The sequence below is a fragment of the Spea bombifrons genome, chromosome 4 (genome assembly GCF_027358695.1).
Source record: "Spea bombifrons isolate aSpeBom1 chromosome 4, aSpeBom1.2.pri, whole genome shotgun sequence".
Classification (NCBI taxonomy): Eukaryota; Metazoa; Chordata; class Amphibia; order Anura; family Pelobatidae; genus Spea; species Spea bombifrons.
This window is the reverse complement of record NC_071090.1, coordinates 96,345,535-96,359,978: the sequence shown is the minus strand read 5'-3', so window position 1 is coordinate 96,359,978 and position 14,444 is coordinate 96,345,535. Positions and strand designations below refer to the sequence as shown.

General features: G+C 42.2%; 1 protein-coding gene across 3 annotated transcripts in view; it reads left to right on the top strand.

Annotated features, from left to right (window-relative positions):
* GMCL1 (germ cell-less 1, spermatogenesis associated) overlaps positions 1–14,444 on the top strand; it is a 91,328-nt gene that overhangs the window by 15,673 nt on the left and 61,211 nt on the right. For all 3 annotated transcript variants that reach the window (XR_008354038.1, XM_053464104.1, XM_053464105.1), the window contains exons 10-12: positions 3,517–3,660; positions 10,949–11,018; positions 12,807–12,882. Coding sequence is in view for 2 of the 3 variants with exons in the window: in XM_053464104.1 (XP_053320079.1) it covers positions 3,517–3,660; positions 10,949–11,018; positions 12,807–12,882 (290 nt within the window). In the remaining variant the exon portion in view is untranslated. The remainder of the gene's footprint in view (positions 1–3,516; positions 3,661–10,948; positions 11,019–12,806; positions 12,883–14,444) is intronic.

The following is a 14,444-nucleotide window of genomic DNA, read 5'->3' as shown; positions in this document are numbered from 1 at the left end:
AGAGGTGCCCCGCTCCACTCCGTGTGGGCTGGAAACTGACCATAAATATTTAATTGAAATGCTTGCGCTCAACACCGGTATCGATAAATATGGATATCCCAGCCTGAGCGCAAGCATTTCAATCAAAAAATCATTAACACTTACTTGTTTTAAAGCAAGGGTACACAGGATTCCAGGCTTTTGTGGCCCTCGGGGACTGTAGTTGTGCAGCCCAGCTCAACTAATTAGATGCTCGTCTGCACTTTGTGAACAAAATGAAATGCACGATCGTCTAGTTTTAGATTGTGACCCTGAAGTTTTAGATTGTGACCTGCTGTTCTAACAGTTCTCCTCTTTTGAAATACACTTCCCTCCTGTACTACTACAAAAAGGTTAACCGCTCATAAAATAAGTGCAGCCCATAAATTCTCAAACAAGGAAATAATTCAGAGACCTTTCGATTTCTGTAAAAAACGCTTAATTTCGTAGCAGATACTGAGTGTTTCAGACACGCTGCGTGTCTTGCAATGAATAATGTAGGTATTCATAATAAAGCACAGCATTTGTAGCACTTATATGTCAGTCATCTGCAAGGGGAAGCATTGAGAATTGGATTTTTTTGTATGTTAATATATATGTATATGTGTGTATATATATATATATATATATATATATATATACCGTATTGGCTCGAATATAGGCCGCACTTTTTTCCCCCACTTTAAGTTTTTAAAGTGGGGGTGCGGCCTATATTCGGGGTCTAGCGCCCGACGCCCGGGACATGCAGTCCCGGGCGCCGGGCAGGCAGCGGGGTTAAGATACAGATCCCCCGCAGCGGTGCAGGGGACCTGCATCCTTCTCCCCGATACGCTCAGACAGCCTCCCCTGCCAGCACTTCCCACGGGGGGGGGGTGCCGGCACGGGAGGTTATCTAAGCGTTTTACCTCTGCCCACCCCCGACTTACCGGAGCAGACTCCCGGGTGTCTTGCGGGGCCGGCGGGAGACATTTACGCAATACGCAAATGCAACTTCCGGTAACGGTACCGGAAGTTGCATACGCGTATTGCGTAGATGTCCCTCGCCGGCCCTGAAGACACCCGGGAGTCTGCTCCGGTAAGTCGAGGAGGGGGGGCAGAGGAGGACAGCGGCAGCGGATCGCGGGGAGGGAGGGCAGCGGATCGCGGGGAGGGAGGGCAGCGGATCGCGGGGAGGGAGGGCAGCGGATCGCGGGGAGGGAGGGCAGCGGATCTCGGGGAGGGAGCGCAGCGGATCGCGGGGAGGGAGGACAGCGGCAGCGTATCTCGGGGAGGGAGGACAGTGGTAGCATATCGCGGGGAGGGAGGACAGTGGCAGCATGTTTTTTTTGGTGCTTTTTTAAAGAAAAAAAACTTTTTCTTTAAAAAAGCACCAAACTTTTAGGGTGCGGCCTATATACGGGGGCGGCCTATATCCGAGCCAATACGGTATATATGTGTGTGTGTGTATATGTGTATATATATATATATATATATATATATATATATATATATTATTAAAGAAACATTAATGTATTAACCAAGTGAAATTGCATGTAATGTGATACCTAAGTTGAATGATACCTTCTTAATTTCTTCCCGTTTTGGGATGTGAGGGAAGAATGAATACCAAATCGCTGACCTGTCAGTTTGGCCTAGTATTGTGGTACCTCCATTTTTGTATTCTCATTGCTTTGTTTTGCATTCTTATGCACTTCCATTCTAAAGTTTTGTGATCACTTTTTCATGGAAAACAAGGACGTTTTTAGCTTCAACATAATTGCCAAAGATTTTCTAATGATCAATTAGCCTTTTAAACTTAAACTTGGATCAGCGAACACAACGTGCCATTGGAACACAGGAGTGATGGGAGTGATAAAGGGCCGTTGGAACACAGGAGTGATGGGAGTGATAAAGGGCCATTGGAACACAGGAGTGATGGGAGTGATAAAGGGACTCTGTACACCTATGAAGATATTCCATTAAAAATCAGCCGCTTCCAGCTATAATAGTCATTTACAACATTAACACCTTCTGTGCTGTATTTCTGATCTGTTTCATGTTATTTTAATGGACAAAATTATCTTTTCTTTCAAAACCAAGAGCATTTCTGTGACCCCAAACTTTTGAACTGTAGTTCAAATATAACATTTTGTTGAGGCAGTGATTTTCAGACGATGTCTGAATAGAGTCCTATCACCCTGTTACATTGTAAAGAAAATGATTTATCATCTTATATAGCACCATAATATTCCGTAGCGCTGTTATTATTGACTATAAAATCATACTTAAAACTGAACACATGAGCCATGCAAACACGAAACTTATCTAGGAGAACGGATCTATGGATGCGTTTACAAGACACGTGCTGATAGACACCCTCTCTGGCTTATTAATTAACACAATCCCCGTTCCATATCTTTCTAATGTGAGGTTCGCACCGAATGCTTCCGCTTCACCCAGAATTCAGAAGAATATATTGGAAACAATAACACTCTACAATGCTGGCTATGATGAAATCATAGCTACTAGATCATTTAAAACTATAAAACAATACAAATTACAATTTAATCTCCAACATTATAAGGCATACACTTAAACATATATGTTTATATATATTTCCTATCTACAAATATTGAACATGCATAATCATATTTACCTGTCTTGATATCTCCAGGTGTGTGATGCTTCTCTTCGCTTGTCTCTCTTCTTCTTAACTTTTCCTTTCGAAGCTGGCCGCTCCTTGATATGGGAGAAGTTCCCAGTTGGGTTTAATGGGAAGACATTTGATTGGCTGCTTTTGTTGTCTAATATGTGTTCCATGTGGCTAAACAAAGCTCCCTATCACCCCCTGCGGTCTTTACCGACCTTACATTTTGTCCTGTAGCACTCCTCATACATACCCGCATGTATACTGATTCCATTGAGACTGCCATAATTAATTCCCACCTATATAAGATGAAATAACACATCATCAATTTTCCATAACACGCGCAGGAGGAGGTAGTGTGTGTAGACTGCAAGCACATCGCCTCGAGGGGTTCGTTTGGTGTTTTGTGCGCAGCGGAGTGTTATCCAAGTGAAAAATAACTCCAGAATAGAAATGAGGACTCCCTGGACTGCCTAGAAGGGACAGTAAGGCTTTAGAAGAAAGCTTTGATAAATTGTGCTGGCATATGAGTCCTAACATGAACTTTTTTAAATTAAAGTATAGAAATAACATTCCAGATAACCCCAGAAACAGGTGATGCATTACTATGTGGGTAGAGCCAGGCATTCAGTCATACACCGGTGGGGGCTTTATAACTCCTTTATTTTGACACTGATTAGGTGTACATGAGTTTTTAGGTGTCAGACTACGTGTCGTTCTGCTACCCCATTTAGAACTGTAGGACAGACTCTGCTACATGGACGGGCATTTAATATCAGCTTACTTACTGTGTTAGGGGAGTAACGATCCATATGCATATAGACATCTTGTATCTTGTATTGGTTAACTTGCTGCTTTAATTTCTCCTTCAGAATTAGAAGAGAGAGGCATCGGTTTCCTGGAGTGCGAGCAGGGTTGCCCATTTGTGCCAGTTTTTAGACCCTTGAGGTTACAATACATCATCAGCGACCTGGCTTCAGCACGAATTATTGAGCGCGACGCAATCATCCCTACAGGTAAGAATAATCTCTCATGGGGATAGAGAGCCGGTGATATTCAGCTCACTCTTAGAAATGGTTAGATTTCATAATCCAAGATCGTAACCCAATCTCACAACACAAGAGGTTGCGCCTGCAAGATATGCAGATTGGACTGTGAAATCCGCCTCTTAACTTCATTTTAAAAAGTTGAGGAAAAAAATGTACAAAAAGTTGGTTTTTGATCTATTTTATTTATCCTTCATACCCAAATATAGACGTGAGAAATAGGTGAACCGTTCATAAAAGAACGCAACGGGTGAGATATGTGCCGAATTGAATTGACGAGAGACCTAATATTACAATGCGACCGTAATGATCATTATATCCATAACCTATTACTTATAATGAGTCACTTGCCGCCGGGACAAATGCCAGTCGTCTCTGTGGATTGGTTAATCATAGAGGGATCTACTGTTCTGCAAGCATTACATTGGTTGAATGAAAATCCCTGCAGTAGTTGGTCTTAGCTCTGTTGGTCCTGTACTAACCAGTGAAGTCTTCCTTTCTAGTAGGTTCCAAAAGAAACTTTTTTTTTTTTGTTAAAAGAGCATTAACATTCTTTTCAACTTTCATACTGCCATACATCGGGACGGGTATTTATTGGTCCTGTTGTCTACTTGACCCTTTAGCAGCAGCACCTCTCCTATGCTTCAGCTTTCTGCTTTGCCTAGAGCTGGAGGTCTTAAGTAGCCCTTGGGTGGCCCAATTCCCAACATGGATTTAGTTGCTCTAAACTATGGCAGGCACTAATTGGTTACATACAGACGCCAATCAAAATACATATACTTGTACTCTATTATGGAAACATTGGCTTCATAAAGTGGGGTAAATGTCTAAAATGCTTCCATTGTGAAGGCCTTCAGTCTTTGTATAGCTGCAGCATTCAATATGTGTCTCGGGAGGGAGAAAGTTACCGTATTAAATGCCGTACCACGAAGGCTACAACAACTTCACTGTAGCCGAGTATCTGAAAGAATGATCACACCGAAACTCAATTTACTCTGCCTTCTCCCTGCTTGGTAATAGGATAAATAAAACATTGCCTGCGATGCGGTTATAAGAAGCTGCTGCAAGTACCGATGTTTAATATTTGTACTCGTTTTCTAATTATTGCTACAAGCGTCGAGAGAGTTCCTGCCACCGCAGAGATACAGCAGCTGCTCGTGGTGTTTTTCTCACAACCTGCATTACGTAAAACAATCCTCGTTCCAGAGTTTTAGGTGATAAGAGTGCCTTTTCCTTTATCCCCGGTGCACACAGGTGCTGTTCGGTTGGCCACATCTGGGCCAGGCCTCTTCTTAAGCTGTAGTCCTATATTTTCTTGACAGTTGTAGTCGAATTAAGCAAAATGTAGACTGGTATGTGAAGATCTCCTGTAGCGATGAGGCTTTTGCCATAGCTGTGCATGCGCTGTTCAGCCTGCATATATCAAGGCTGTACAGCAACATGGTCTGTGTATAGGCAGCAGTTATCCGTTTTATAATAGTAGTATTTTAAGCATCTTTTGTTTCTCTAAGTCCAAATTGTTATGCAAGCCATTACTTGTTATGTGCCATGCTGTGGAATACGATGAGGCTATATAAATCAATAAATAATAAGGTTTAGTAAAAAATATTTAAGCCCAGTCTCAACGCTACACCACATAGCTTATCACCAAGGGATGCAGGATAGCGTGATGACCACATTGATGGAGCACCACTGGCTTGACCTTCACTGACATCTTCTGTAGAGGAAATTCTGGAAATTTTTAAACCGTGAGGGAAAAAAGTTTCGTTTTTTTTCTTTCTTTTGGAAGAAATTGAAATTTTCTGAGTGCAGTAGTTTTCCAAATCAAAAATCATTTTGTTTCACTGGGAACATGAAATGCATTGTATATGAAATAATGCTTGAAGTAAAGGTACCACTTATTCAGTAATAATAAACTAAATTAACGTCAGTTTTTGCTACAAATGGAACAAGGTCTGTATATGTTAGACATTTCAACCATACATGAGGACAGGATGTGGGTCTCGCCATATTACTGAGAGGAGGACAGGAAAAACCAGTTCACTGGCGGACTATAGGTAAACATTACACTGTGACGGAGTGAACAATAATAGGGGTCATTTCGATGAGGGTTATAAAGAGAACCTAATTTTATAGACTAATTTAAATTCTTAACTGTCAATTAACTGCTGTGTAAGCTTGCGAGCAGGTCTCTCTCCACCTAATATATCGGTTTGTCTTAGTCTGTCAATTCTCGTCTTGCCAGACCCCTTGAATATATGTATTGTATAAAGCGCTGCGTAAATTGTTGGCGCTATATAAATAAAAGATAATAATAATAATATACCAACAAGATGGAGCCCAGCCACAACCAAACTAAACTGAAGCCTTTTCTCTGCAGCGCCCCTAGAGACAGAAATGCATATTGCTCTTATTTGAGAATCGCATTCTCAGTATTTGTATTGCAGGATTTGCTTGTCTTCAGGTGAGAGAACTTGCAATGATTTGAGAAGTCTTTCAAAAAGGTCTTCAGCTTATATACTTTGAATACCATGAAGAACCCCCCCCACCCGGTCTTCCCATCTCTAATCTTGTGTAGTGTAGGACACAGAGTCACATAAGCTTTCTGGACCTGAGGTCTCCTTATGATGAGGAGACTTTTGAGATCCTGAAACTGTTACATCCTTTTTTTTTTTTTCCTTCCCTCCTTACATTGACCTAATAAAATGCACTAGCTATATCCATTTTCCTTATCAAGTGCTTCACTGGAGCCTTAATCAGTCTTTAATGTAGTAATAAAGGCAAGTGTATGGTATCATTGAATGGAGCCGGTAGAGCCGTCGGCATATTTCTGTTATGATTAATATAAAGATAGACGTTTTAGGGATAAGAATGACATTTGTGAATTTGGGGGCCCGCTGCGCCGTAAGCTGCTCATACAAGTCTTCAGTACGTTTTGAAACTTTAATATATATTTCCCAGATCCATCTATTTACTTCCAAACAACTTTATCCTTATCTCAGGAGTAATAGGCTCGCTTTCTTGACTAGGATGTGCGCAGAATTTGTGTTTGTCTTAATTACAACTGTGAGCGTTCGCTGCCTGGATCTGTCACTCTGATAAGTGATGTCACGCGAGGAGGATAAAGCCGATCCTGTCATCTTCCAAATATCTAGAATGCGGCTGATATAATATTTCTTGCCATATTAGTCTGCTAGCGGTGTCTGCTGGCGTGTATTTCTGTATTGTGATTTTCATTGTTCATTTAAAGCTTAAGAATGCTGTAGACCGATCTCATGTAAAGTCTAGACAAAGTAACGACAAGAAGGCATATGGAGTTCCCCACCGTGAAGTTACAGGGACCTCTCGGTGCTCTCTGTACGGCTCCGCTCAGAATCTGACATGGGTAATTTGTCTAATGGACCGACGCACGTTACATTTCCATTCCTCCTCTGTCAGTGACAGACTGTAGACTTACTCAATCTCCTAGAAATCCTAGAAGAATCCTTCAAAGCTCCTGCCGCCCATAGTTTGAGTTAAAGAACACCGTACGTTTGAACGGGGGGGGGGGTTAAAACATATCTGTATGGGCAATATAAGGTTTTTTGTTTTGTTGTTTTTAACCTGTGTGGTGGTAGTTTGGATAACGAGCTATATCCCTGTAGCTACCTGTTGTAATCATTTTAGACATTTAACGGCATAGATCGTATTCTCATACAGCCACATTCAGAGCATTAAAAGTCAAAATAGAAAATTAGATACACCCCAAACCTTTCCCAATTCAGGACTGGAGAAATCTGTGTTTACCGAAGGCCGGTTTGCATACGCATTACGAGCTGAGAAGGGACCGATCCATGGAGAGAAACTTCCAATGGAGATGTATGCACCAGCCGTAAAACTGTAGGAGCGGCGGCCATTGATCCCCAACTTTTTTTAGTAATGGTTTTAAAACCGAGTCTGATATATTTCAACAAACGGGGTGTCCCTGTATGCCCCTGAACGGGCTGCATACTTAAGGACCTTAGTCTGTGTTATCTCGTGTGAGATGTCTTCTCTGGAGAAATATGTCAGGCGTATAGACCAGGAGCTTGGAGAAGTTGTCAATCTAAAGTGCTGTAAATTGCAAGAGAGGCTGATGTATTCCAATAGTTGGCAATAAAACTGTAGCTCCATTGATAAGAGTAAAATAATAGTGATCCATAACACTGAGCGGAGATATTTCAACTAAAGTGAAAACGTTAATACCCTGCCAGCAGTATTTCTCATGTTCTTGGTTGCAGTACGTTGATGTTTGCCAAGCCAGCCATGGCTTTAAAAGAACATTAAACACCATTCCAATGCTCGTCATAATTTTAAGATGCACTTCAAATGTCAATTACAGAACCTACAAGGTTGCTTTCTCCAACACAGATGATGTTCTGATGGAACGTGTCTGGAACAGATGGTTAACCTGTCCTCTTCTATACTAAAAGCAACCCTACTCAGCTATACGGCTATACAGCTGGCTGGTTAGAATACATATTACTGTAATTAATACATAAAATGTCAATACCAGATTTCAGGGCCCTACTAGCTCCAGGTCTTAATCATTCCTCAGCTCAGCCCATCCTTCTCTTTTCAAACCCTCCATTAGTTTGAAGGCAACTATAGTCTGTTTGACCTCTCAAGTTATTGTTGCGCTACAGCATTCATCAGGCACAGAGGTCTCTTGGTTAACTGTGGCCCTGGGTATTCACTCCCTCCTACTAGTCACATTTATTCCATGCTTTCTGTTTTCCCCATCACAATCACTGCTTCTAGCAAGGACTTGGAGGCAGATAAGACCCATTCGGCCCATCTAGTCTGTCCATTTTTCCTGATGTAAAGACCTTAATAATTGTTCTTCTGTTAGATTCAGGGTAACTGTATGCCTATTCCATGCATGTTTCAATTCCTTCACTGTATTTGCCTTCACCGCGTCTGCGGGGAGGCTGTTCCATTTATCTACTGCCCAGTAAAGTAAATTTCCTTGCATTACATCTAAACACCTAGATTGCTAGTTCCTGTGGGAACAGGGCCCTTCATTCCTCTTGTATCTGTATGTCAATTGCTGTATTGCACTTGTCGTTATCTGTAACATTTTCATCTTTGTACAGCGCTGCGGAATCTGTCAGCGCTTTATAAAGAAAGTATAATAATATCTGTCCCTCTAGTTTTAGATTGACTTCTTATTCTATCATTTCTCTTTCTAAATAAAATTCCCTCCTTTACTTTGTGAAATCCCTTTGCGTATTTAAATGTGTCTATTAGACTTGTGCATTCGTTTTCGGGCGAACACGAATAGTGCGTTTTCGTTGTTCAAACCGAAAAATGAAGAAACGCCGGTGGCGGGGGCGGCAAAATGTAGACACACAACATGAAGAGTGTTCTTCTTCGTCTACTAATCTCCCTGGTCCCTTCCCCATCTAGCCTACCTTATCTACGCTGCATCGCAGGGGTTAACGGACGCAGAAATCTGTAGGTTCGCTGTCGGGTTAAGGGGCCGTGCAAACGACTCAATCGGTCGCCTGCAGGGTCCAATTGGTTGATGCCAGAGGAGGACCCTGCAGGCGACCAATAGGCTCACTCGCGCGGCCTTTTTAACGCCTGACGGCGAACCTACGGATTTCCGCTCCCGTTAACCCCTGCGGTGCTGCATAGATAACTGGAGCGGAAATCCGTAGGTTCGCCGTCAGGGGTTAACTTGGTTCAACTTGGCTGGCAGAGACCACTGGTCTCACTGCTCCAACAGTTAAAGGTCCGACCAATAAAGTTGCTTTGTACGGACCTTTAACTGTTGGAGCAGGGAGGCCAGTGGTCTCTGCCGGCCGAGTTGCTACACCTATTCCATGCATGTTTCAATTCCTTCACTGTATTTGCCTTCACCGCGTCTGCGGGGAGGCTGTTCCATTTATCTACTGCCCAGTAAAGTAAATTTCCTTGCATTACATCTAAACACCTAGATTGCTAGTTCCTGTGGGAACAGGGCCCTTCATTCCTCTTGTATCTGTATGTCAATTGCTGTATTGCACTTGTCGTTATCTGTAACATTTTCATCTTTGTACAGCGCTGCGGAATCTGTCAGCGCTTTATAAAGAAAGTATAATAATATCTGTCCCTCTAGTTTTAGATTGACTTCTTATTCTATCATTTCTCTTTCTAAATAAAATTCCCTCCTTTACTTTGTGAAATCCCTTTGCGTATTTAAATGTGTCTATTAGACTTGTGCATTCGTTTTCGGGCGAACACGAATAGTGCGTTTTCGTTGTTCAAACCGAAAAATGAAGAAACGCCGGTGGCGGGGGCGGCAAAATGTAGACACACAACATGAAGAGTGTTCTTCTTCGTCTACTAATCTCCCTGGTCCCTTCCCCATCTAGCCTACCTTATCTACGCTGCATCGCAGGGGTTAACGGACGCAGAAATCTGTAGGTTCGCTGTCGGGTTAAGGGGCCGTGCAAACGACTCAATCGGTCGCCTGCAGGGTCCAATTGGTTGATGCCAGAGGAGGACCCTGCAGGCGACCAATAGGCTCACTCGCGCGGCCTTTTTAACGCCTGACGGCGAACCTACGGATTTCCGCTCCCGTTAACCCCTGCGGTGCTGCATAGATAACTGGAGCGGAAATCCGTAGGTTCGCCGTCAGGGGTTAACTTGGTTCAACTTGGCTGGCAGAGACCACTGGTCTCACTGCTCCAACAGTTAAAGGTCCGACCAATAAAGTTGCTTTGTACGGACCTTTAACTGTTGGAGCAGGGAGGCCAGTGGTCTCTGCCGGCCGAGTTGCTACACCAGTATTTTAAAAGTCTGTACGAGCGACTCTTATTGGTCGCCAGCCGGGGGCTCGTCAACCAATGAAGCCAACTCCTGTGGCAGGGCCCATCATAAGTATTTGTTTAGCAGGCCAGTACCCATTTCATTCCCCTCATTCCCTCCTCTGCTAGTGACCAACTACCAATGGGTAAAATGGGTAAACAGGACAAGTAGTATATAACATGATAATTAAACTTACAGAAACGACAGGTGAGGAGGTCCCTGCTCATACGAGATTACAATCTGCCATCTAATTGAATCATATACTATATAAAATGCCTATATGAATGAATAAATACAAATTAGCTGATAACCCGGACCCTTATCCTGGCTGGGAATGTGTAGAGATGTAGAATGCCAAACTAATACTTTCTATGTAACTAATGTTACTTTTTTTTTTTGATTCATAAAATTCATAAAACCAAAAGCGATGTTCTTCTTTTTGCAGAATGGTTGTCTTCCATTTACAAGCAGCAGTGGTTCACCATGCTCCGTGCAGAGCAGGATAATGATACCGGGTGAGTGCACAACATTCGGCAACCTGCTATAAGAATCATTTAACTAGAAATGTATAGTAATTCTTACTCGAGACACTCCATTGGCACTGCAAGTAAAACACACAAAAAAAGCGTGTGACCGTGGCAAAAAAAGCTTTAAGTAAGCAGCACATTTACGTTAATTACGTTTCCATAGCCTATATATTTTATTTTAATAGTATAGCCCACATCCAAGGGAAGACTGTTCTCTAGCAAAGGTTAGATTTCTTACTGTACATGCGTTTTTTTAAAGTCCGGAAAGGTGTAATGATATATGTAGAAGAGTCACAGTGCTATTAGTTTGAGTCATTTATGGAGTCGCATAAAAGGAGGGCCAGAAAGCTTCTGTTTCAGATAAATCCTGCACTATTATTGGTTAAAAAAACCCTATTTAAAAGTTTATGGAAACCCAAATCAGGAGTTCTACCCTAACGTCCGAGACGAAGCTGCTGGCAGAAGCCCTCTCCCTGGTCATTACACCCTGAAGATTTTTTCACCGGACCAGATCCATATCTAGGTGACTTTGAACTTTTCAGCTACACAGGAGAACCTCTCGCATCTGATCCGTTTATACTGTGCAAAGAGAGAGGAAAATGATTCTCGAGCTGTTTAGTAATAAAAGCTGTTCCGCCTGTAGGCAAAGCTCTTACTTCATGAATAATTGAAAGACATGAAATATCTCCACTTTGTTAAATACCACTTATGGATTAGATTTGTGCCTGGCTTCCGGCACGGTCTCCTCGGCTTCTCTCCCTGGGCTTGTCTGCCTAAAGTTGTGTTTCTTTTCTTTCTGAATGGGGCTGTTGGTTTAGTCACCCAAGGCATTCTCAGAGCCAGTTGGGAAGGCCAGCCCTGTGGCACAGACAGAACCTCCTTAGCTTTGCCTATGCATGATGCATTCATTGGCTTGGTACTGGGGTGGGAGAATGCTTGGCTGTCTATTTAATCAATAAATAGTACGTGATTCAAATATTTCTGACTTTTAATAACTATATCTGAAGTTTGCAGCTTTGCTCCTCAAGTTAGTTTTTAGCCAAGTTATCTTAATAAACAAACAATAGCTTACCAGCCATTCACCCTGACACCGTGTATTTAGAATCTAGATCCTAGTCAGACCGCCATGATACACGTGCACTCAGACATTATGGATATTGTAAGTACAGCTCCCATCTAAAGCTTTCTGTTTAATAAATGATTGGGCCTCCATACCAGTCTTTATGGAAATGTGCAGTCTCCCCATGGGCTCCTGGGCCATACAGTATATTACCGAATCAAGCCACTTCGGAGGAACGAGTTATGGACAAAGGATCGTTATAACATATGGAACAATGGATCTAGGGCTGTGCACTAACTGGTTAACATATTAATTCAGGTTGGATGTTGATCCTGAAGAATTTAAGCGATATCTGACAAGTATCAGAGCAGTTTGGTTAGTGAATGGAAGTGGCCGACATACAGTAAGGAGATAATGGGATCAAGGCACGGTAACGATATCTAAAGCCAGTATTATATGAGGGATCGATCGCTGTTCGTTGTGTGATAATATGCATCAAGCATGCAATTTGGTTTGCGTGTTTCATGGACCTGTGTTGTCCATGCACCCCTGCTGTCTACATGGCAAGCGCATGTCATTGCTGTAATTTAAGCTTCTGTTTTATAGACGGTGCTTTTCATTGGGCCCCCAATGCAGTGCATTTATAGTGATGTCATTTTGTCTGATGCTATGTCACCGAGCTATTAAAAGACAATAACCCCATCGTCTATTCACAGGCCTCTGGAGATCAACAAAGATGAACTGGAAAGCAACAGCATGAGATGCGGCAGGAAACTCTCAAAGGATGGGGATGTAAGAACGCAAATCTCTGCGGAATCACAATTACTTGTATTTATTTTAAATTGTCGTGCTAATATTTCTGCTACACCGAGCCAGATTACCGGCCTTTGGCTTCCATGTTCCTCTTCAGTAAAAATTTAGGGCGGGGGGGGCCTGGTAGTTGAGCATAATTGCCCTTACTGTACAATGGCAGAACTGTCATTATCTCAAAAAGTGTGTGTATAACTGTTTCTACTTTTTAATGATTTTAATAGATTTACCGCGGTTTAATTTCTGATGCCTTTTCCGGGTATAGTAAAAAATATACGTTTTCCCTGCTGAACGTGTATTTTCTTTTTTCCTGAGTGCCCCCTCTCAGCCTTAAACCGGAAAGCCTTTAAATATATTGATCAAAGGAAATCTACCCAGGTTGTTTGGAGAAAGTAGATACGGCATCCAGCTGGCATTTATATAGACATGTGTACGCGGTGCTTTAGTATAATCCTGCTACAACGTATTCCATGGGAATCGTTTTAAGATGCCGTGTTTAATCCTTAAACAAAGCTGCACGAGAATTGTTTCCATTACGTCCCGTCTCAGACGAAACTCCCTCCTGATTTTAGCATATAGCTATAAAGCGCTTAACGGATATGCCTAGATCCCTGTGTATCAGCATGTGCTTGTATCCTATACATACGCATTTCCTTAATAATAATAATAATAATAATAATGTATGTCTGTTGTAAAGAGAAATATATATATATATATATATGGTGTACACAAGCTATCCTTTTAATAATAATAATAATAATAATAAAAGAACCAAGTATGAAGTGGGTCTGAAGCTACGGCTCGAGAGGCCGCTCTGTGTCACCCTCATTAGCTTCCACATGTCTTTTTATGGGTCACTTACCATCGTATCGATCTTAATACACAATAAATAGGTCTCGCGCAAAACAGCTGACAGAAATAGGTCACAAAGCTATATACGTGTCCTTCTGGCATTGATTTGTCTCTTACAGCAGCACGTCGTGTCTCAGAAGTCCCATCACGAAGCGCTCCTCGGCCCTCGCGTGTGCTGCTGTCAGATGCGAGTACCTGCTTATGGGAAAATGTCTTTGGCTTCTAATAACCGTGGAAAATGGGGGAAAAAAATAAAATGGGAAAAAAAGTGGATAATGGTTTATTTTCCTCCGGATGACTGAATCCCGCTCTAAGATTTGATAAGAAATGGTAATTGCGCTGGGATTGTGAATGGAAACTCTGTGGGTGGCAGTGTTTTGCAATATTAAGCCCAGCGCCTAGCACTTTGCAAAAATAGCGTACATTTATTTCTATAGGCGTGCAGCCAGCACGCGGCAGATGTATTAAGAGTTACCGCAGAGTACTGCGTCTGCAACCTCAGCCACGCCGTCCTTTTAATTATTGCCGTAATAACGATCTTAACCTGCGAGACCTTTTATGAAACAGAATTTGACGGCAGATAAGACGCGCTCGGTCTTATAAACTTATGACAATTGACAAGGCGGTTAAAATGCGCGTATCGTATTTATGCGTTAATGGATGCTTCCGTATGAATGAGTAACGCATTTTTC